Raw genomic sequence first — 24,180 nt, 5'->3', positions numbered from 1 at the left:
AGCTTCATAACAAATTGTTGTAATAAAACATATAAACCCATTTTAAATACTTACGCATTCAGCGTAATATCTTCTACAGATTTCAACAGCACAGGACAATGCATGGATTAATAAACAACTTTTGACACTCCCATTGGTTAAGTAGCAGGTTTTCTCTGTAATAATCAACCAGGAGCAAAGCACCTCCAACAATATGGCAATAAACCTCTCTCCTGAAAGACTGGCCCACAGAACAGCTTACAGAAAGCAGTAACTTGTCACTAGCTTGTTATCTACTGGAGTTTCCAGTTGGAACAAAAGTCTCAAGAAAAAAAATGTTGTGCGTGACAACAAAACCCTGGATGTCGCTTGTTGTGTAAACTCCATCCAAACCTGGCTGACCACGTGGTTGAGAGCATTGTGGGAGATGAACAGGGTTTTGTATTGGCAGGAATCTAGTGATAAGATATTTCGCATCATAATAGAGGGGTTAAGAATCAATATATTGCGATACTGTACACTAGAAAGGCAATTTTTGTTGTTAAAATTAAGTAGAAAAATGTAAAATACCAAGAACATGCCACATTATGGATAAAATCTGAGTAAAAATAGTTTATGCAAACAAAGCAGTAGGATTTGCATTTGCATTCATCACAGTCTCTGTAACAGCCAAAATCCCAGTACTGCTTTTTTGTTCAGTCTGATAAAAGGAATTTCTATGAATCTTTGAATGTAAACTATTAACTAAACATCAATACCGTGTTTCTGAGGGTCGTTACAGTATCACAAAACAACCCTCAAGTGTATCGATAATTTCTTACGCGCCTGGAAAACTTGAGTTTAACACCACTAAACATATTACATTTATACCCGTTAGCTACCAGAAATAAGGCTTTAACATATAGATAGTTTATCTGAAGTACTTAACACAAAGGTCACAATGACCTTCTCGTGGTTCATTGTGTTATTTAATCTCCTAAAAGTAAAACGACTCTAATACCCTCATTGTTCCGGACAGCTTTGCTGAGGAACTGCAGAGGACAGCGTGGTTTTCAAACACACCCAAAGCTGCTGGTAGTTTTTTGTTTGTTTGTTTTGTTTTGTTTTTTTTTCAGTATGGGGAAACACCTGATGCCAACTCTCTTCACACTCCCCCACCTGTGTGACCTTCAGCATGCTCACAAGTGACATTGTCATCCATCATGTGATGTCTGAACGGTGGAACACCTGCATCTGCAGCATTTGGATTGAACTGGGTGATCATGATGGATCTGCCAAGTCTAGACTGGGACATGGTTTGGAGAGAGAGGGGAGGGGGGGGGGGGTACAAAATAAAGAGCAATACCCTGACACCATGAGAGATGGCAAGCCAGATACTCAGCACGCAGCTGATTATATTATGTTAACTTAAGTTTTGCAGCTCAAACTCCAAACAAAATGAGCAGAAAAACCATATAAATCTTCCTATAAGAAAGAAACTAGAGGCACGACTTGTGTTTTATTGTACACAACAAGTTTATCACCTTGTTTTTACGAAAATCCTGCCCTCACTTGTTAGCGCGTCTTCCTCCTGTTGGCTGGTTTAATGTGCATCGTGTCAATACGCGAAATGCATAAAGCTGTGAGCTAAGTCGGCTAACATTTCTTTAGTTTGTTTTACGACATCGTGACAGGCCTCGTCGTGTTACACCGAGCTGAAACCTCTGTTGTTATTACGCAGGTACGAAATGTAACAGAAAACAGGGCAAAAGCAAGAAGCACTGCTCTGACAAAACGAAGGAAAGCAGCTCCGGTGTGAACGCAGGCGTTATGTCGCATCAATGAACTCCATTCACTTCAACCGCAGTTTTTTTTTCCCCCCCAACTGGACCGCTTCGCCCGCGCTGACCGAGCCGTCGGCTCTCCTGCTGTTTAACATGTGGTTTTAAATTAGTACATAAAAGCTCCGTCGCTGCTCTGACAGTTGCCGCTATCCACGGAACAAATAACTGGACACGGAGACAGCAACGCGAACAGGTTGGGGGGAGGTTGGGGAGGGGGGGGGATCCAGCGAGCCGAGATAATCTCCTTGTGGCACCGGGCACATCTGTAAGGGACACACGGGGAGAAGCTCCGACGGAAACACGAACATCATGGCTTACCTCGTCGGTGAAATAAGTACCTGGTGGCTTCCACTCAATTCCTCGCTGGGTATATTGGTGAATATAAACGGTTAAATGTTATATATATATATATATATTTAAGTGTACAATACACGCTCCTCTTCACTGCCGCCGCTTCCTCTGCCTCAACTAGTATTTCACTGTGAATCTGGGCGGAACTACGCGCTGCGGCGCAGCCACCGCGGAGGAGCCAATGGGAGGAGGCGGTACAAAACACAGACAGGAGGAGGAGACAGGAGGTCTCACTCTGCTCCGAAATACTGGGAATAACACTCGGCGCCGATTGGCACTGGGAAACTAAATGCATACGGTGTGCGCACAACCCTTCGCACCGTGACTAACTATTATGTTTCCGTAGGTCGTATTTCAGCTCTCGGCCAGAGGAGCTTCAGTCTTCAGTGACTGAAAAGGCGGACAGCGCATGCCTGCCGAGAGGAAACGCCTACTTTTGATGGGAAGGAGGTCAGGTAATCAAGTGTATGAATTTCAAAAATGTATTACCTACCTTTATACCACAGACCACCTTTTGTAATAGTTCAGTCAATCGCCCCCAAATGAACACACGCACACGCTGGTTTTACTGCGTGAGCAATACATTATTTCACGGGCTTGTTGCTGCCTCAAATTTAGGAGATTAACTGATTACAATTGCCATCAAGTTTGCGTTTTCAATCTGATTATGTAACCACACAAATCGGCTATGCCATTAAAACATATTACGTCCAAGTATGCACGCAATCCTTTTTATGTTACAATTTTTTTTCAGAGAAAAGCCCCATATTCAGTTTTCTAAACTGGAGCTTTCAAGTACAACCAGTGTTCTGCATGTGCAGCGTTTGAGTTGGAATTTCTATGCCTTGCTCAGGGGAATAACAGCAGAAAAGCACTTGTTTTTTTTTTTTTTTTTCTAGTTCTGGAAACACTCAAACTCAAGCCTTCACTTTACAGACTAGGCCTGTGGGAGGGTGCAAATCAGGCTTACATCAAACCCAGAATGACGCAACTTTTGACTTCACTAGTAGTGTAAATAGATATTTCCAGCCTATCATACACACGGTGAGAAAAATAGCCGAGATCATGGTCAAGAGTGGTTAATACCAATGATAGTTTATTTTTGTACCAGGAAATCTGTTTGTATTGTCTTGGACATTTTTCCTACTTCTAAGCCAGACATTTACAGTACAGTAGCATACAATATTTGTATTTGGAGAACATTGTCAATCAAGAAGAACACACTTTTTTTGAATTACATATTTACAAACAACCAAAATACTGTAAATAAACGGATGAAATAGTAACAAGGTGAAGAAAAAAAACAAAAAAAACAAACAGGTTTTCTAAGTAATATTTGTCACTGACACAAGATGCTAGGTTAAGAAGAGACAAGTCCACATTACAGTTTTCAGTGAATCATAGGTCAAATGCTACCGCAACAACAAAGACTGAACTGAAGTAAGGGATGCGGTAATTGATAAACAAACTGAGAAGATTAGTACAATGGTGAACTGACTGTTGGGAAAGAAGCATTTCAACTTAAGACAGAACAGACATCACACTTGTTATAGTCTCGAAAGCTGAAAATAAGATACCTTTGAAATCAGACAAAAATAACTTCACAGTATGGTAGAAAACAAACCCTGTAGAAGATCAGAAACACAACAAATCTGTAGACACTGCTTGTACAGCACTTACAGACTGGATGTCTCCAATTTATCGTCCGTTCCACATTTACAGCAAGAATTTTAACACAGAATGACGTGACAGATGACCAGCAGTGAACTTTGGGACACTGTTAATGAAAAAAAAAAGAAAAAAAGAAAAGACCATTCAAAAATGTTTTCACAACAATATTGCAGAGTGTAGGTTCAGGAACTCTACTGCAATTGGAATATAAAGCTTCCGCATGTAAAGCACTGTGTACTGAGACAGACAGGGCAACCTTAAGCAGGAGCTCAGACAAAAGGCATTCAGAAGGTTTAAAGTTGCATGGGAACCACAGAGGTGTAATCTGGTCCCGAAGGATTTTCTCCTGCATTTTACGAGGTTACTTCTTGTGTTTAATCCTGATTTAAGATGCTCACTTCCACACATGTTCATATAAATATTCATACATCACCTCGCCTCACTGTAGCAGTGGACTCCACCACACAGAGGAAACAGCAGCAGAGGTCAGGTCAGAGTGAATGTGCTGAACAATCTACATCATGGACTTGCATTAATATTGTTATCTCTGCAGCTGGAGACCGGTATCCTCCCTCCACTTGCTTCTGCGTGACTGAACCTGCTGCTGTTCTCTGGCGCCCTCATGTGGAGCTGTACAGCGCGATCTGCTGCACCATGCCAAGCTGTGTGAGGAGTCGTTTCATGCGGTGTTTGAGCTGAGGAAGACGTGCCAGAGGATCAGGAGGCTCCAGCTCTCCAGTATAGTCCAGCCAGCTCTCCAGCACTGAGGAGGGACAAGAAGAAGAAGAAGAACCAGAGGTGAGCACATGTCGACACACGACGGGTTTGTTTTAGCCCACATCGACTCTGTCGAGTGAGTGAGTCTTGTAAAGCACACGCCGCCACTTGAACAGATGGGCCACTGATACAAAAAGGGTGTCATCTTCCAAGTTTGCAACCCCGCTGACGAGACAAACTTTGCTGATTTACAGGACTTACCGTCCAACTCCCTCTCAATGAAGTCCATCCTGTGCGAGACTTCTTCCTGGACGGCATCTATGTGATCCAGCAGGTTGATCTGCCACTGTTGCTGCTGCCTGCTGGTATCTGCAGCCTCTCCAGGGTCCCTTCCACCCTCTTCCCTGTGCTCAGCCTGGGACCACGAGCCACCCATCGACACCTGGAGACGTTCAGGTAAAATGAAACGAGGCTCACTTTACAAACCACTCCAGACTTCAATGTACAAAGGCTGTCTGGTGAGTCAGTTCACATTATTACTGCACATGATGTAAGACGCATGTTAATCTAAGTTATATCATCAACCTATAGCAGGGGACTCTCACCTTTATTGCTCCGAGAGGTACTATGACAAAATGAAAGTGTCTGAGAGCTACATGACACTATAACATTTATTCACATAACTGAGCTTCAACAAACCAGCTGAACAAGCTTCTTTTATGTGAGCAATAACAAATTGATAGTTAACACACACACGTAGCTCGCGAGCTACTGGTTCGAGAACCCTGACCTGTAGGGATGGCTGTGTGAAGATTGGTGTCCAAAACGGTACCGACTATTAACAGAATCTACTCCCACCTTGTTGCTGATGCCTGATGATTTGGGCTTGTCTGTCTCCAATAGGCTTCCGTAGCGCTGCTCCCGTTCCAGCAGCTCCTCTGTGCTTCTCATGCTGTCCCCCAGCTCAGAGCTCTGTCGGGTCTCCACCACCAGTCGTTGCTCCACCGCCGGGTAATACGCCCGTGGTTTCTGGTAGCAGTGTTCGCTAGTAATGTACGAGTCCTGGAAGGATGGGAAGGGAGAGGAGGAGGACGACGAAGAGGATGTGGCCGCTGTAGCGGCACGGCTCAGTTTCTCCAGAGCGTTGGACATTAAAATCTCCCCTCGGCTCATGTCCTCATCAGGAGTCACAGGAGACGGAGCTGCGTTGCTGCTCCGACAGGAGTCGGAGCCGATCCGTGACCTCTCCAGATGTTTCCAGGGTTGCCGCCACAGCTGCAGGTCAGGGTGACTGTTGTTCCTGATAAGCCAAAGGAGAAAAAAAAAAAAAAAAAAATCAGACCACTTTTTAAACATTAAAAATAAAACACAGCCGAGCTGGTTTGATCTGAAAAATTCTGTTTAACAATCTCTTCAATCTGGATTTGACTTGTACAGGAACACACGCCTCGCGACCAGCTCTCGTGTACTCACTGTAAGACGCTCATCTTGAGCTGCAGTCCGTTGAGGACCTCCAGCACGTGGTGCACATCCCCCAGCAGCTGGTGGGTGGTGGTGATCTTCTTGCCGTTTTGGTGAGAGTAGTTCTCTTCCAGGAATGACAGGCCGTACATGTGACCATTGCTCAACCACTCACGGTCATACCAGTAGCGCAGACTCTGCCTCTGACCTACAAGTGATCAAAATAAATGTTATCCAGTGAAAGAGGTTTTGAATGGTAAACCATAAGTGAAGCCGTGAGGAGAGCGAGAGTCTCAAATGTGCTCAGCTGGGTCCTCCTTGCTGTTCTGGTTGGTTGGGGTGTCACACCTTTCTGGGAATAATGGACTGTATTCCTTGAGACGTGGAGAGTCCATCTATAAAAACAGTGTTCACGCCTACAGCGGGCTGTACAGCTGAAGACACTAATGTCAGCAAACTAAATCAACATAACATACTTGTTCTCCAACTCCTAGTTTTACAGGTGATGTGTTTCACTTGCTGCAGCAGTTCACTCCTCCACCTTGGCAATGTTGGCCCACTGCAATATCTTCAGTCATTTTTTTTTTTCTCCCTTTAAGGCTTTCGCTAAAAACAGCATTGTTCATCCTGCAGCTCTTTAATTCTACATTTACTGTGGACACAGTTGTGCTCTCCCTAAATGCCTGGATCATTTAGTTCTCATTAATGCTAAAAAAAACAAAAAAAACAGTCAGCAGTGTTCAGGTCAGGGTTCAGTACGTACAGCATATTATTGCTAATTCAGTTGAGGCAAAAGGCCGTCTGCAGCACAAACATCCTGTGGTGCAGCTGTTTTAGGATGTTAAGGGACTTTTACATGAGGCCCAATCGACAGCTTGTCTCATCTTATTCTTTTCTCATCAGTACAACTGAAGGTATTTAATGGCCCGTGTTTGCCATAAAGGAGCACAGCTTACTGTGATCAATAGTAAATGTTGCCATCTTTTCGCAGGAAACAGGACATTGTAAAATGTAAGAACATAAAATCTGAGTAGAAATCAGTGTTAACCATGATGCCTAATTCTTTTAAGAATGTTGGTGTTGTGTCATATACTTGGTCAAAATTACTTTGAGGTGTAGTGCACATTAGAATCAGAATTCAAAACAGCACAATTATACAATGCGCTGGCTAATAGTTATTTTAGGACAGCGAAACAGAAACATCTATTATCAGTAACTAGTTTCAATGTTATCAGTGTTTTTGGTTGACAAAAGGGAGATGGATAACAACTGTTAACAAGTATAGCTCGACAGTGATATTCTTTTCAGTGTTACTAAATAAAATCCAACTATGACAGCTGTCGAATGCGGTTTATATGTTGGGTGGAGTTTGGATTTGAGTGGTAAAGTTATAGACTCAGCCCTGAGTGCAGATTAAATCATCAAAAACACTTCTGTTATACAGGACAATTAACGAGAGGTATTGTGATAGAAATATAATCATTTAACGAGATAAATGAATAATCAACACAGGGACGCAAAATAAGAAATTTTATCGTGATTTACTTAAATCCTGCTTTTATACCATCCACTAGATGGCAGATAATACTTCTACTAATGAAAGAGGAATCACCCAGTCTTCCCTACCAAATCAGTTCTTCCCAAGTTCTTCGATATTAACAAATTTGATTGGTGACAGTCTTACGTAGAGAGCGTGATGTTTCTCCCTCACCTGGTGGGTCTCTGCAGATGTAACAGGTGTATCTGTCTGGAACATTGTCTTCCAGCAGGCCCATGCAGGTGCCATGCTGCCAGCACAAACAGTCTTCACACTAACAAAAAGAACAAACCGGTTTTACACTTGTACAACCCAGAGATTTCATGCTGAAACAGTCACAGCCCGAGACAAAACACGACCAGCTCACCTGAATCATGAAGTCATTCTCTTCCTCCACCTCACAGATACATCGCACGATCTCTTGGTCATTGGTGTCTGCAGCGCCAGAGTCCAGACTAAGAGGCGGCGTAGTGACGTCCAAATCCACGTCAAAGTCGTCGTCACTCCACCCGCAGCTGTCAGTAGACCAGTCGCTGATGCTGTCCTCGTCTACAGTGACAAACAGAGACGCTTTTCAAGTTATAATCAGGATTCAACTGAATCTGAATAAACTTTCAGCTCAATTAATATTCTTTAACAACAAAATGTAGTCAACTACGTGAGTCTTAATGAATATTTGTGGATTTTACGATGAAGCAAGCAGCAAACAGCAGCAAACAGCAGCAAACAGCAGCAAACAGCAAACAGCAGCTCAGGATTCAATCAACCATGAGTTAAAAATTTGGCCTTGTGTTGTGTGAAACAACATTTGTAGACAGATGATGCAAAGTAGATAAAGGTTGGCAGCATGATGGATTGAATCCAAAGGGAATAGAAGAATGTAAGGAGAGGAAGCCAAGTACGTTCACACACACGCACACACAGTCATAGAGATACCCACCATCCACATGTATCTGCTCTGAGTAGCTGTATCCGGGCCTGCTGGGGTAGGACTCAGGCTTGTGATTGTGTGAGGGGGGGGGTTTGAGTGGCAAATTCAATTTGGACTGAAGACCCAATACTGAGATGTCAATATTCTCCTCACTACCTGTGTAGTCTGTTAATACAGGGAAGGGGGGGAAGCAGATGTAGAACAAAAATGTCAGCTTTGAAAATGCTAAACACACACCCATCAGGAAGTGACAGAATGTGGCATAACAAACATTATGGACCAATTATATACTCAAGAACAAAATTTGACAAATCCACGTGGTCCACGTTTTAGGCCTTTGAACTGCGAGATAACCAATCGGAGGAAGGCAGCCGATACATAAATCTGTGTCCATGCCAAACACACTCGTGTGAACGCCAACCAGCAACAACAGAACAGTGCAGGATTTGTGTTTGGTTCACTCAATATCAGCGCCACAATAAAGTCGGGCTGTTTATGACCAGCACTGTCATATAGAAGAGTAAAAACGAGCTGTGACTAGTTGATAGATAAGAAATTGAGCTTTTTGATTGGCATAATGCAGTAAAAGAGGCCGGCAACAAATGTTACACTTCTCCCACACACAGAGGCTCAGCCACCACACCAGGAGGAGTGAATGGAGGACTTGATGCATTGCAAGCTAGCCGTTCCCACAATGTCACAGTGAGTGCACATGCAGAGTAGCAGATATGTGACGCAGCCCTGTGCCAGGGACCTGCTTCTTACCAGACTTGGCCTTCTTTTTCTTCTTCTTCTTCTTTAGTTTAATGCGCAGGAAGTCCTTCTGTTTTGGTTTCTCTTTCAGTTTGTCTTTTACTGACCCTGGGGACCATTACAGTGACACGAGTTAAGCCCCATGTGAACACAAGACAAGCAAACACTGCAGGTCACTATTCTAGAAGCAAAGCTGTACTTTATGAAGGGAAGCTAACAGTGAATGGAAAGACTCTACGTAACACAACGCGATCTCTCAAACACCTTTTCATTGCATCATACTGACCAATGTCAAAGCCACTCCTGTCCGAGTCCTTGTCCTGCATCTGGCATCCGTTCCTGTCCAGCTGGTTTTCCTTGCTCTTCTCCCTCAGCAGTGCCCTCTGTTGATGGCCCTGGGTGTTGACTGCAGGCGGGGCTGATGTGCGCCTGCCTGCAGTCTTCACCTCACCACGGGGAGCTGCAGCAGCTCCAACAGAGTCTGAGAAAGATCACAGGGCAAGTGTAAGCTGGAGCTGCAATATATTTACAATTCAGCTGTTTTTGGAAGCGTGTGATTAGGAATTATAGCATGTTATGATTCAACATTTCTCATCTTGTCGTCGCAAGACATGCACTTGATGTGAGCGCTGTAGAAATAGCAGATGACCCAGTTTATTGGAAAACTCCTCCTCCGTCACTTTCATTGGGACAAAAAAGTGAAACTGGAGAGAAACTCACGCATTGAGGCAGAGATGGTGCGCCTTCTCTTCGTGCCATCCAAACCGGCAGCAGTTGACTGTTTGTCAGAGGCCCTGGTCTGGACACTCCTGGTGGGGCTGCGCTCCCCCTCCGGAGGCTGTTCCTCGCCATGGTAATATTTCATATGGTAATGCAGCAGCTTTGCCTTACGGAATGACTTCGTGCAACCAGGAGCGCTGCACTTGAACGGGTTGTGGTCAAGGTTGATTGACAGGACAGGGGGAGGTTGGTTTTTGATGACTCGGTACACTGAAACGGGAAACAATTCAAGTGAAAGGTGTGAAGAAAGTGCATAGCAGAACGCAAGTGTTGACTGTATTTGTTTACAGAGTGTTGGGATGTACTCACAAGGTTCTCTGCTGAACCTGTTGGGGTTGTGGAAACCCTGCTTCCTTACCGCTATCAAAGAGGAAAGAATCAATCTATTAACTCTTGAACATAAATCTAGACACTATGTGATATTAACTGCATTCAGTTATTACTTTTCACCATCCTACAGAGCCACTGACAGTTCTGCTAATTTATTTCATTAACACTTACGTTTCACGGGTTGGGGAGGTGGCACGTCCGCTGCAGGCTCAGAGCTTTCTGATTGGACGTTTGGTTTCTGCTCCACATCTCCATTGGATTCTGTGGTTGTCATAGTGACAGACACTTGCTCTGTCTGTGCTGACATCTGAGTGGGCAACTCTGTGTATGGCTTGGGTGACTCTGTATATGGCTTTATTCCACTCTGTTCCGTTTCCACCTCTTCCTTCTTCACCTCTCCGTTTACATAGGACGTTTCCTCATTTTGCTCATCGCCTTCTTCCACTTTCACTCCATTTGTGAGTCCTGTCCCCTTTTCTGCATCCCTGGGTTTGTTCTGGTCCACTTCCTCTGTTATGTCCTCTTCCTGTTTGATAGTGGGTGCGGCCTCTAGCTCACCATTTGTTTTCTTGTTTGCCATCCCTTCTTCCCGCTCCTCGTCCTCAGTGTTGCTGTCCTCCTCCTGGTCGGACGTGCTGCGTCTGGCCCGCTTGTTTTTGGGAGCCCCGTTCTCCTGAGGCCTTCTGTCTCTGCGGTTCGGGGCCCTCCTAACCATGTTCCTTTCAGAGGACCGAGACTTTCCTCCACCAACACCACCTCTCTGTCACCAGGATAAAGAGGAAGTTAGAAAACAGGAGCTGAAAATGGCACCAGACATGATTGACCAACGCTTAAAGGACAATAAGAATAATTATGGGTATTTATGATCACTAAATTACCTCTTTAATAAAAGGCTTCACATGTATCCCCTTCACTGTCTGGATGACACCATCATAAAACTTCACAGTGTAGGATGCTGGAGGGGATGAAGGAGAAAACACTAATGGGAAACAACATTTTACATATATTTTAGTCACATAGCAGATGAAATTGAACTAACAATGCTTCAGTTCATGCAAGTAGTGTAACTTATACCCTTATTTAGAGTTCTAATTGGTTCATCTTAAGTCATTTACTATCACTGAATGACATCTAAATCTAAAGTATCATAGATACATTTAAACATTTTAAGATAATTATAACAAAAAGGTACTACTATTATTATTATTATCGCCTTAAGTTATTGATACCCACCATCTTTATTGACGGAAATGACTTTAGCGGGGTAGAAACGGCAGTCAGACCAGCTGGCCAAGACCTTATCATTCACATGAAAGCCCTGGAGAAAAGGGACATGTGATCTAGGACATACTGTACATTGGAAGTGGAGCTGTTGAATGCTAAAAAAAAAAAAAAAATCCTTAAAATGACAGTGCTTGAAGTTTACATGCAAGTGAAAGCAGCAGATAGCGTTTAGCTTAGCTTATGCAAATAAGTAAGTAAATAAATCACAAGTATCATGTTTCGCCTCTCACACACACACACACACACACACACACACACACACACACACACACACACACACACACACACACACACACACACACACACACACACACACACACACACGTCAACAACCTCTTCATGCAGAAATGCACAGTGGAGCAAAAGCTGGAGAAGACAAGATACCCCAGAGGTGGTGGCTTAACTTCCAATTTCTCTCTGCAATAAAGACCAAAGCAAGCATGAACAGTATTCTTAGCTTACAGGCTCAGTAGCGTCGTCATGCAGGCCCTGCCGCCTCAGCTGAATTCTCTCTACGGGTCTCAGGTAGGGACTTGTCCAATCAAACCACTCGTCGTAACGGTGGCTCCACTGCCGGTAATGGATTAATACTTTCTCATCTTCGTAGTCGATCTTCTCGATGTTGGCAGCATACCTGCATGAGGACATTCAATAATGCATTACTGGGAAGGGAAAGAGAACGGCAATATTACTTGTTCAAGTTCCTGATCCTTTATCGCAAACATACGATGAGGATGTCAAGTCAATAGAAATGAACCAAACCTGAAAATGTCCCCATATAGAACAATGAATCATGAGACACTGTTTTACTTGGAGGATGGTGTATTGATAGCAACTACACCTTCTGCACTACAATAACATTACAACCTCCAGAAACAGTGTGTTACTCAGCCATCTTGTATGTTGACCTTGTTTGGCCTTTAGCAACTGGAGGACCAATATCAACTGTATTCCTATATATAACTGCGGGAAGAACATTAGAATTAACATGTAAAAAGTGCTACTGGCCCATTTAAAAGCCTGCTCCCACAGTTGTGATTGTAAAGGCAATATAACTTCGTTTTAGTTACAGAGATTTTTTTGTAACAATGAATCTTTATTTTATTTTATGTATACTAGAAAGTTTAAATGAATGCATAATATGATTTCAGAGTCAAAAGATCATTTTTGTAGTCCTTCATGATTAATCCAGGTCAAAGTTGAGCTTGGTGGACACATGAGAGCACACACCCATTAACGAGCTGTTTACTGACTGAGAAGCAGTGATGCAATCAAAAGGTCCGAGCAGCTTTCTTCACTCTTTTCTAACTAGCGCTAACCGGGCCCAGAAACCTCTGGAAGGGAGGAAGTGAAGTGGACGCTAAAATGGATGGAGAGGAATGAGCGAGGCCATGACTCACCAGTTTTTGAGGCTGTCTCTGGCCTCAAGCTGAGCTCCCACCTCAAATGTTATCCCTCTTCTGTTAGGGGGCGTCTTACTCATACTGCCCACATCAAGGCTCCCTTCCTGTATATACACACACACACACACACACACACACACACACACACACACACACACACACACACACACATACACACACACACACACACACACACACACACACACACAAAATCAGCAAATATACCAATAAACACTACTCATATGACCTCGGTTATGCTTCAAATAGACATATATTATGTCTAACAAAGAACAAAACACACGTGACTATCAAGGTCTTTACAGACAATACTGCAGTCAGCTTTGTGTGTCTCAGTTTACCACTAGGAATGATTACACCAGAAGACTGTGGTAAAAAATCACTGATTTGAATCTGAGCAGCCATTTTAGTGTTGAAAAGCAAGTAAGACACCCCCTTTATACCAGCAGAACAATAATGCTGTCCAGGCTGGGAAAAATTATTACCACTAAAAACATACTCAAGCTACAGATTACACATGTTGTAACATGGTGCAGCACTGAGTGTAGAGTGAAAACTGACATATAAAAGGTGAGCCATGCCCCTCAAATGGTGGTGGATATGTAGCCAATACCAGATGTTCAGCAGTCACTAGTTAAGGGAGCATGGGTGACTAGAAATGACCTCACACAGATTCCCTTGAGGATCTTTATCCAAATTACCAACATCAGTATTATTGCATCGACAAGGCAGATCAGAGAAGGCACAAGAGAAAACAAAGATCACTCACTGTAAGCCCCCACTACAATAGAGAGACAATTATGCACCAAGCTGGACTGCCTTAACAGCATATTCTGTTTAAAATGAGTCCTTGACTATTAAGTCTTATTCAATACAGGCTGATGTTCTGTCCTTTCAGCTATAATAAAGAGCTTGGTGGAGTAGGATCATCGTAAGAGTCGTTCATATTAATAAAAAATAAATAAAAAACCCAGCAGCATCCTCCTGATAACAGCGCGCCTTTAGTCATGCATTCAGCACGGAGAACAGATTTAATATCGGCGACCTTTATTATAAAGAATTAAAAGATCTACATGATATATCGAGGGGTCTTACTTTTGTCCGGGATACAGCCGACTCGGTTCATCATAGCGGAGCCTGTCTGGAGTAATAACTGGCTTTCAGTGAAACCTACAAACCGGATATCTTCTCACTACCCGGCCCACGTGTTTTCTGGTCAGCCGATTTCACGTATAGACACAATAGGAGACAATGGCAAAGACTACTATGATTATTCGCACGTTACACGTGGGTTTCTGGCACGATTTCACAGAGCGAACAAGGACCTATTCGGTCAAAATACGCGATTTAAAATAAAACGAGGTGGGTTTTTTTGTGTTTTTTATGGTCTGCACAGAGAACCAGACAAGACGACAGCGACGCATGGCAGGCGCAAACCGAGAGGTCGAGTCGAGGCGCAGATTATTCTTGTTTTAAAATGAGGTTACAAGAGGTATATTTTGTTAGGATTATTCGATCCGGGGTTGAGATTTTTAAACGGAGAAAACGCGACCCTCACAATTTTTTTTTTTTCAACCACTCATGTAATACCTTTCACAATCATTTTAATACAGACAATAAAGCATGAACACTGGCAGATCCAAGTGTCCCATTGTTGACCACTTCCACCCCCTATTGCCACTTTATTGTCCGGTGTTTTATAACCAGTGGGCGGGGCTAAATAGACCCCGACGTCAGTCATTTAGATAAACACGACTAGTTGAACGAGTCCGAGAGGGCGGGACGCTCACATCTGATTGGCCGCGCAGCTGTCACTCATACAGCTCTTCGGGGCCTCGCGCTAGGCCTACTTTTTCAGACTTTTCCTGCTGTGAACGAGCGGCGAGCATCAAACTTCTCCAACTGAGAAGACAAACAAAGACATTTCTAAGCCCCCCCCACCCCCACCAAGAGCAAAAGCAGGCGGGCACCAAAACACGCCGGTTATTAAACATATTCAACGATGAAATGTACTAACGTAACATGTTGTTACCCACTTCGTCACGTTTGTTTTGAACTCCAGAAGCCGACATGCGGCATCACACCGTCTGCGCTGTTGATGCATCCACCAACCGGGCCTCAGTCACGATGTTACTGGACATTATGAACTCCGAAATGCAAGGGTGGATGCGATTTGGGCTTCCTACCTGTTCTCCAGTCCCTCTTTGTCCGGTTGGGTGCAAAATGTGCTGCGTAATTCCTTGAAAGCGCAGGTACCGCCGCCTCCGCCTGTATGCTCTGGATCACGCAGTTGAATTTCTCCCCCGTTGCAGTCACCATCGGCGCGGGCAGTGTGGCGCCGCAATGCGCATGCGCGCTCAACGGGCCTAAGCCCTCGTGTTTCTCAATGAGACCTTTTATCTCCTTATAAATGCTAGTGTGTTGCTTTTAAATGTCCTATTTGTATATTTTCGGTAAGTATTAAACTAGCTCAAATTTAAGAAACAAATTCGATCATTATTATAAATGATGAATTTAAGCTGACAGATAGGCTTCGATCGATCGATCGATCGATCGATCGATCGATCGATCTATCTATCTATCTATCTATCTATCTATCTATCTATCTATCTATCTATCTATCTATCTATCTACCTACCTACCTACCTACCTACCTACCTACCTACCTACCTACCTACCTATCCATCTATCCATCCGTCTATCTATCTGTATCTGTCTGTCCATCTGTCCATCTGTCCGTCCATCCATCCATCCATCCATCCATCCATCCACCTATCCACCTATCTATCTATCTATCTATCTATCTATCTATCTATCTATCTATCTATCTATCTATCTATCTATCTATCTATCTATCTATCTACCTACCTACCTACCTACCTACCTACCTATCCATCTATCCATCCGTCTATCTATCTGTATCCGTCTGTCCGTCTGTCCGTCCGTCCATCCATCCATCCATCCATCCATCCATCCACCTATCCACCTATCTATCTATCTATCTATCTATCTATCTATCTATCTATCTATCTATCTATCTATCTATCTACCTACCATTTCAACAAAATATTTGCCTATTTCAGTGGCAAAGCTAAATTTAATATACTTACTATACTATTTTAATTTTAATTTCACAACATTTACTAACTGAATTTAAAATGGGTGCAAAATATTAAAACACAACAAAACTTAAGCCGGAGGTCCTTCAACCGTGCTGTCATGGTTACGGTGCCTGGGCTGGCAGGTACATGATTACACCAGTGACAGGTGGCAGTTGACAAAAGGAAAACCAGCTGGAAATTTACACATTAGATGAGTGAGAATGATGCTGTTTGGCAGGCTGGGGAGAGTCTTATGCCTGTTCGCTAATCCTTTCACCTGTGCAGTCACAGATACAAAGGAGTAATACTTTCATAGGTAAATGGACTCAACTGCCTTGTGAAAGTTGTGTGTCCAAAGCTCACACAATATGCCCTTTTTGTACAAAACAGACAGCAGAAATGGATGCTTATTATCTCGGGGGGAAGATAGCAAACACTGCACACATTTAAAAGGCATTTTGTAAAATACAGACCAGACAAAACCTGCTCAAAATAAATCCTTTAATTTTAGAAAAATAGAACCAATTTATTGCTCATAAGAAATTATATAATGAAAGATATATTTTTTTTTAAAGGGGATTATTATTTGATAAGGTATATTTATCTTCAGGTTTTGAATTTAATTGAAAGCTTATGTTTTTAGTTAACTTTAAGAAATTTGATCCCATGATATGCTCTAAATTCTGTACACAGAATATAATACTTTTAAAATGGTAGTATGGTACAGTCCACTAATTTAACCATTATTCATCAATGTTTGCAGAAAAACCTTGAATTTGCACCCGAAATGAAAAGTTAAGGTTCAAATTAAGAAACACAAGTAATGTTATTTTGAGAATTTGACCCCCTATAAAATCTTAAACTGTAGAATACTAAGATTTTAGATGAAATTGCTACGAAACCTAAATACAAAACAATCACAATCATGCCACTGATTTCAGTGGTGAGTATATCTCAGATATTAGAAATTCAGCAATATCCAACCCTGTTTGTGTTTGTTAAGCTGTTTTGTAATTGTTTTTAATCAATCAATGTATGAAGGGCCTTTTTGCCATCATTGATTAATAAGAAATATTGTAATTCAGGATGAAATCTTCAGGAGACATTCTTCTGCGACGATATTTCAGACTTTGGTCAGAGCCTCATATCACAGGCCTCCCTGCATGTTGTTCCTCCTTTCTCTCTCATTTCCCGTCTCTCCAATCACTATCAAAATATACACAAGACTATCTATCAACAATTGAACAAACCTTTATTTATGAACAGTCATTCCACATTATGACAAGAAGGTATGCAAACACACATACACGCACATACATGGAAAGTGGTTTGAATCATTCCTATGTTCAAAAGGCAAGCGGTTACAGCAGAGAAATGAACAGGTAATTACAAAAAAAACCCAATCTTTTTTTATTGCTCTTTACAGCAACAGTTAACGTCACCCATAACCTGGATCATTAGAATATACTTAAGGAAAGTTATTATTTTACACGCAGAATTTATTTACATCGGCAAATACTGAGAGGAGACAAAAAGCTGAATTTACATTGTCCTAGTGCTTGACAGTTGAACAATACTCTATTCTCAGTACAGGGGGTGTGTGTTAGATTTAATTTTCAGTCCGTGAGAGAGGCCGTGTACAGTTATCACATCCAACACCCGTTTTATTATAAGACCTGAGTCAAGAGACACAACACACAGATCACATACAAAAGAGAACACAATTCCAATTGAAATATTTCTTATAGATAATCCAGAAAGAGTATTATGAATTGAATAAAACCAGCTCCCCACATCACTACAACATAAGCTGTAATTAGAATTAATGCACTCCCCTGGCTTCAGTGAGTGTAAATTTAGAAAATCAAAGCACCTCCATGTTTATTTGCTGAGAAACTCGCCACCATCCGTTAGAGAGAGAGAGAGAGAGAGAGAGAGAGAGAGAGAGAGAGAGAGAGAGAGAGAGAGAGAGAGAGAGCGTTCTGCACATCCTTCCAGTTTGTGCTTTGAAATGAAAGCTCTGTACTCAGTCCAAATAGCTGTGGCGGTGCGGCTTTTTATGTCTGGTAAAATGAAATAGGAGGAGACTGGCTATCAGTAAGACGACTCAAAACAGCACAGGCAAGCTAATCAACAAGACACAATTACAAGAGTTCTTTTAATTTTCATATTTAAAAATCTCTGTACATGATCAAAGAAGGCTGTCTTTTGTTCCACACACACAGACACACACACAGACACACACACACACACACACACACCCGAATGAAATCAGACAGCCAAACAAAAAAGAGCAGAGTGTCAACACTGTTGCCTTAAGATTTTTTTGTGCAAGTGAATTCTTCTGAAGTAAATACTGCAAGGCTCTCTCACTCTGCACAGCCCGGTTGTCCAATCTAGCTGTAATACCACCCATTAAATAAGAACTAGAGGGTAAACCTGTTTTCACATGCGTCGGTTAGAAAATACAGTCATTAAAGTGAACCACTTGAAAGCAGTCACCGCGGATTTTAATATTAAAAACAGTGAAACCTAAAGGTGTTGGTATTGTCTCCCAGTAAGAAAGCGGGAGAGCCCAAGTTAGAGCAGTTTTAACACTCCTTGTGTTGTAAGAGGTGGCATGTCTCACCCCAACAGTTTCCAGTGTGCTCTGAACAGAGACAGTGTTTATGCATGACTGTAAATGTGGAACTGGAGATGCTGGAGGGCTGATCCAGCACCTCGGGGGCTCTGTGTTTTCGCAGCATCTACACGACACCTTCGATGAAACTAGTGTCCAGGTGAACGATGAGCATCCTCAAGAAGGACATCTCCTTGCGTGTGTTTTCGAAGATGATCCGTGGGTCGTCGGACTGACATCGGAGGCAGTTGGGAGCCATGACCATGGCCAGGTTGTTCACATCCATCTTGGTAATAGCTACGTTAGAAGGCTGAGCAAATACCTAGAGATAATCCAGATGTGGAGAGGGAAAACAATTAGTACGACTCATCAAGTGCAGAAAGAGTGTTCAGACAGACGTTTGACTTGCGGTGAGTCATGAATGAGTCACATTCAGTTATCTAAAATGGTCACTGAGAAGTGCTTGAACAGGGACCATGGTCAGGTTAGATTAGGGTAGGGACTGTGTGTGGGGGGGGGATTAGAAATCTGCCAGGAAGGTTACCTGCAGGAAGTGGATGAAGTAGCAGAGAACCAGCCTGTTGAGCTCAGGCAGAGACTGCACCACGGCGATGGCCGCCACCGGGTCGTCGCAGTTACTGACGCACTGCTTGTAGAAGTTCATGGGGATGAGGGGTTCCTCCAGCTCCCGATACCAAAGCTTCATCAGGGAGGCTGAATGAGGCAGACGCATGCTTTAATAGGCATATTCAAAACTCACATACACCTGCAGCCCAACAGCAAAAATGTGTCCTTCCTCACCTGGAACATTGGGGTCAGAGAGGTTTTCCGGGATCCTCCACTGGTCTACTTGGAGCTTCAATGCATTCACTTCATCGATGTCTCCTGGCACTCTGAGGCATGAAACACAACACTGCAGTTACAACCTGCCGCCACAAGAGGGACCTCCACTTCTATCGCACACATTCTTCATGCCCTGCGGCACAATCCGTTTCCCATGCACACCCAATTGGCTTCAAATGTGGCCTGGTGTCTGAAAGTGCTGTTCTTTGTTTGCAGCACTTCTTTAGAGCAAAACAATAACAGAATAAACATAATAGAACCAAACAACAGGAAAGTCCCCATGAAGAGGCGGAGTTTCACAGTGAGCTCTTCGTATGTTTGATGGAAAGGAACCATTTTCTAAACAATACCAGATGCTACAGAATTTCATTTGCAGGAGAGAAAACCAACACAAACACACAGTTGTGAATCTCCCATGTGCTTGTAAGCTTAAGTGGTAATGTAAACACATATCATGAAGTATCAAATTAAACAGCGCTGGTCTCTGGGAGCAAAGCAGGGCTGTGTTTGTTCTGCCTGTTCTGTGTACTGTACACAAGGAGAGCAAACTCAGAAATACAGGGATACATGAGACCACACACACTTGTTTATAGGCACTATACTGCACATACAATGCGGCACACACACACACACACACACATAAGATCCCCTTCTAATTTCCTAAACTGCACCTCTCGCACAAGCCGAGGCACGCCATCGGCTGAGTTGGGTTCGTCTTACCTGAAGATGCCCTCTGTCTGAGCCCCGCCCAGAGCCAGGACATACTGGGAGAGCTGAACCTGCACCCAGGGCAGCTTCCTGTCTGGGAACAGCTCGCTCTGCCTTTCCATCACCTCCTCCAGAGAACTGCCAAAGAGGGAGGGGGTGACGATGGCCTGTCTGCTGTGGTCGATCTCCTCCAAGGTGGGCTTCCGTAGACCCTGGAGGGTGAGAGGGGAGCAGAGGGGAGGATTTACTGCCTCTGTACGTCAGGGACTATGATACTAATCATGGCTGTGTCTGCTGCAGCTGCAATACTATGACTGGGTCTGTGTTTATGTCTCTACCTTGTCAGCATACATGTAATTATGTCTCTCTCTGTGTGACGGTATCTAGGATGACTCATGAGAATCACAACTTTCAAACTGATATGCCCTATTTTTATCAGGTGGAAGTGAACTATTTTCATAACACATCTAAAGCTCGACTCCTCTTTTTTAATTTTTTTTATTGCTCAATCTTACCTTTTTGCCGCCGGTGATTGCCACCTTCTGCAGCTTCCGATGGCAGAACTTGGCATATGTGCTGATGGGAAGGCCTGCGGAATGACAGAACAAGTATATTCAGGACTGAAGAGCAAAGAACCTCGACGCCCCCTTATTATATCCTCAAATACCCCATGTAATACCCTTAAGCATCAGGCATCATTGAACACACAAAATAATAAATGATTTAAATTCTTTCCCACACACGGGACGAGCCGTGTATTTTTTCCCACACACGTCAAACGGAGTCGGAGAGGCAGGCAGCGGTAATTGGAGAGACATGTTGACGGTGTGATTCTGGCATATGGGGATAAGAGCAGGTGCGTCTAAACTGTCAGCGTGTGAAGATTTACTGCTGGTGAACAAAAGCTTTAGAGTCGGGATCCAGCCGACACATCCAACGTTCAGGTGACTCATCAGCATACACAGACATGAAGGCCTCTGGAGAGAGGGAAGAAGCACAGAGGCTTCCCGTCTGCTACCTGCTCTGAGCAGCTACTATAGGGGCTCGGGTCTATTTCGGAAGAGGAACGACACAGTTTTTCTGAAACCGGATGTACTTCAAGAGACACAAGACACAGAAGAACCTGATCTGTCCCGAAAAAAAAAAGTGTCCCTAGAAATTCTGTAGTTCTCAAGCAAAAAGTTAAAAGAGAACCTCGACTGTTCAGGCAGTGTCTTTGCTCTTAAAAAATAAATCATCCCCATCTTTCATGGCCGTGGTAACTTGAAACTAAACCCTAAGCTCTCATGCGGTATATTCCTGTTCCCAGAATCATTGCTGTATGAGGTACCTGAACCAGGGCCAGGTGGACAAACGTACTGATGGCATTTTTTAGAAAGTAAACACCTTTCCAGCATGTTCCCTACAGCCAAAGGCCTCAGATTTATAGAAAACAGGTGACTCCTATGCAAGCTTGCAACTGCTGCTAATCTGACTGCATCTGACTATAATTATGTCTAATTAGAGAGATCATACCAATACTTTGGCCTTAATCTTGGAGCAAAGACAGACTTTTTTTCCGCATGGCTCTCAACATTCAGGTTGCACACTGACTGGGAGAAAAGCAAGAGTGTAGAGCCCCCTGTGCTGCAGCTGAAAAAAAAAAAAAAAAAAGGGTTGAACACTACTGGTGGTCTAAATATGGCATGAAAACAACAACATCCAGGCAACCAAAGCCCGGGTGAAATGCAAGCTCATTAGGAGCTTGAGTGTACCAGGCAGAGAGCGGCATGACACCTGTCTACACATGGGCTGGAGCTAAACTTAACAACAAAAACACATGACCATTAAAGGATGTCGAGGAGACGCCTTCTGTCTCGTCTTGGTTATTGTTTATGAGATGCTCATCCAAGTGCTGTCTGAAGTCAACCCACTCCAGGTCCCGAGCCTGAAGAGGTCTGGAAGCCCAGGCCACGCCACGCCTGGCCCCGACTAGAGGCCTCTTGTTCCCCCACCCGTCCCACTCCTGCTGCTCACAGCTGCTCGTTGCTCCGGTCAACAGTGTACACGTTCCTGCTCCTCCATCCATCAACCAAACAACAGCTTTTATTTACTGGTCCTGTGGTTGTTGGCGGTCATCTGGACTCGTCTCTCCAAAGACCTTTAGAGTTAGTCAGAAATGTTCTGCGGGCTTTCACTTTGACCTCTTAGTCACCTGGAGCTTTTCCAGCATAAAACACCCGAGTCACTGAAGTACAACGCGTGAGGCCACTGCCATGGTTACTACTGTAAGACGATTGGCTTCCTCTCTGGTGACATCATCACCAGAGCTGGCAGTGCGGGCTGGTCTAATGAGGGCATGTGCCGATGAGTAGCTATTCTCTTTCGACGTCTGTCTGACATACGAGTGGCAGGAGAGGCCGCTGATGTGACTCACACTGTGCTCCTTTGTGCATGTACAGAGGCTTCGGAGATTCTCATCCTACTGTTTTTCAGCTCAACTTTCTGTGAAACCCATTCATTGAGTCTGCAAGGACATCAGCATGTACTCATCTGACAAACTGCGCAGCGCTGAATTTTCCAGCCCACTCACAGTGGTCACTCTGTAGGGAGCGATGTGTTTGATTTGTAATGGCTTGGCACTGCTTGGAGACTCTAGACAGGTTTTAAAGAGCAGAAAAACATCTTTGGGACTCCCTACTTTAGCCTCTGTCCAACAGATAAACTTGTACAAGTGGGAAACATGAGAGGATCCACTGGTCTTAAAGCAATGTTTGGAACTGAAGGGAACATAAATGATTTACCTTCTTCTTCATCTGTATTTTGTTTTCGCTTCTTTCTGGACTTTGAATTCTTCTTCAGCTTTAGCTCCTGCTGTTCCAGTATGAACTGAGTCACTATGAAACACAGATGAAAGCAAAGGTCATATTTCTGACCGTCAGTTAGATAAGCACAGGGCCAGCAGTCAGATTACTGGGCTCAGCATAAACAATAGTGTTTGATTATTCTGACAAAATGAAAGCACAATGCCACAGGAAAATAGGGCGAGAAAGTAGAAAATGTGAATTCTATGAAAATTTAAAAAAAAAAATAAATCTATGTGGCCTACAACGCATAAAGAAGAAAGAAAGGTGACCCACCCTGTTGCTCAGTCTGAGACTCACATTGCTTGTCGCTGGTGGGCTCCGTGTGTCTCTGGATGTAGCCCTCCAAGTAGCAGCGGAACTTGGGCGACGGGGCAAAGAAGGCCAAGCTGACAGCCATGAGCTCCCAGCCTGCCCCCAAGCTCCTGGGGGTGGAATTGCCTGTGGTCTGCCTCACCAGCTGCACGTAGAGCTCATCGCGCAGACCCGGCATGTCCCAGCACTTGGTGACAATGAGCAGGGCGCAGTGACGGCGGTCGAGACGCGAGGGCCTGTCTCCCATGTAGGCCTGCACCAGCTTGAACATCTCGCAGGCCTCCTTCCTCACGGCGCGGTTGCTGGTGACGAGCATGGGTTTCTTGATGGATCCGCGATTCCACGACAGCATGTTGGCAATGGAGACGCGGCGCCGGAACAGGCCTTGCGTGTGCATGTTGAGGTGCTTGCTGGCCCAGTCCTCCATGCCCGTGTCAGGAGGCGGGGGCTGCCGCAGGGTGGCGTAGGAGAGCTGGTAGGCAGATCCTCCTGCCCCATCACCTCCCTCTCTGTTGTCATGGTTGGCAGGGGGGCGGTGGGGACCCAGCGAAGCGGTCCGTCCATCCACCATGCCTTTCTTCCTGCTCTCCAACTGAGCCTGCAGCTCGAGGGTGCCCGCCTGCAGGGGTACAAGAGGGGGGCATGAGGCAGGAGTGCAGCAGAGTTACAAACTGTGTGTGTGCAGCTGCAGTCTTCACTGTGTCACGCCAAG

General features: G+C 44.0%; 3 protein-coding genes across 14 annotated transcripts in view; all 3 read right to left on the bottom strand.

Moving 5' to 3' along the window:
• The window catches only part of ndrg3a (ndrg family member 3a), a 33,033-nt gene extending 30,766 nt beyond the window's left edge, over window positions 1-2,267 (bottom strand). For 2 of the 4 annotated variants that reach the window (XM_069713715.1, XM_069713731.1), the window contains exon 1: window positions 2,121-2,267. The gene's annotated coding sequence lies outside the window, so the exon portion shown is untranslated. The remainder of the gene's footprint in view (window positions 1-2,120) is intronic. The other 2 variants (XM_069713707.1, XM_069713697.1) reach the window with 2 other exon arrangements.
• A 957-nt stretch (window positions 2,268-3,224) lies between these two features.
• phf20a (PHD finger protein 20, a) lies at window positions 3,225-15,370 on the bottom strand. 8 transcript variants are annotated; one of them, XM_069713647.1, is made up of 17 exons: window positions 15,225-15,370; window positions 13,018-13,124; window positions 12,080-12,251; window positions 11,567-11,651; window positions 11,212-11,312; window positions 10,505-11,093; window positions 10,313-10,363; window positions 9,944-10,213; window positions 9,510-9,704; window positions 9,236-9,331; window positions 8,480-8,635; window positions 7,907-8,088; window positions 7,714-7,813; window positions 6,015-6,210; window positions 5,400-5,841; window positions 4,803-4,983; window positions 3,225-4,587 (listed from the first exon to the last, which is right to left on the bottom strand). In XM_069713647.1, the coding sequence occupies exons 2-17, from the start codon at window positions 13,098-13,100 to the stop codon at window positions 4,445-4,447; spliced, it is 3,042 nt and encodes a 1,013-aa protein (XP_069569748.1). In that variant the 5' UTR covers window positions 13,101-13,124; window positions 15,225-15,370; the 3' UTR covers window positions 3,225-4,444. The 8 variants fall into 8 exon arrangements, with proteins under 8 accessions (XP_069569748.1, XP_069569733.1, XP_069569740.1 ...); XM_069713632.1 differs by lacking the exon at window positions 15,225-15,370 and adding an exon at window positions 15,075-15,193; XM_069713639.1 differs by lacking the exon at window positions 15,225-15,370 and adding an exon at window positions 15,075-15,192 and having other exon boundaries at window positions 11,212-11,288.
• A 2,004-nt stretch (window positions 15,371-17,374) lies between these two features.
• Window positions 17,375-24,180, bottom strand: part of arhgap46a (Rho GTPase activating protein 46a) — a 31,666-nt gene continuing 24,860 nt past the window's right edge. Inside the window, exons 4-10 of one of the 2 annotated variants that reach the window (XM_069713612.1) lie at window positions 23,430-24,087; window positions 23,094-23,186; window positions 20,826-20,899; window positions 20,323-20,522; window positions 19,561-19,652; window positions 19,304-19,473; window positions 17,375-19,081 (exon numbers count right to left, since the gene is read on the bottom strand). In XM_069713612.1, coding sequence (XP_069569713.1) covers window positions 18,887-19,081; window positions 19,304-19,473; window positions 19,561-19,652; window positions 20,323-20,522; window positions 20,826-20,899; window positions 23,094-23,186; window positions 23,430-24,087 — 1,482 coding nt within the window. In that variant the 3' untranslated portion in view covers window positions 17,375-18,886. The remainder of the gene's footprint in view (window positions 19,082-19,303; window positions 19,474-19,560; window positions 19,653-20,322; window positions 20,523-20,825; window positions 20,900-23,093; window positions 23,187-23,429; window positions 24,088-24,180) is intronic. The other variant, XM_069713619.1, reaches the window with a different exon arrangement.

The sequence above is a fragment of the Brachyistius frenatus genome, unplaced genomic scaffold, assembly GCF_029030835.1.
Source record: "Brachyistius frenatus isolate BFR_SWC_R1_liver_20210118 unplaced genomic scaffold, ASM2903083v1 Contig_4, whole genome shotgun sequence".
NCBI lineage: Eukaryota > Metazoa > Chordata > Actinopteri > Embiotocidae > Brachyistius > Brachyistius frenatus.
Note: the sequence above shows the minus strand (reverse complement) of the source record. Positions and strands in the feature narration are given on the sequence as shown.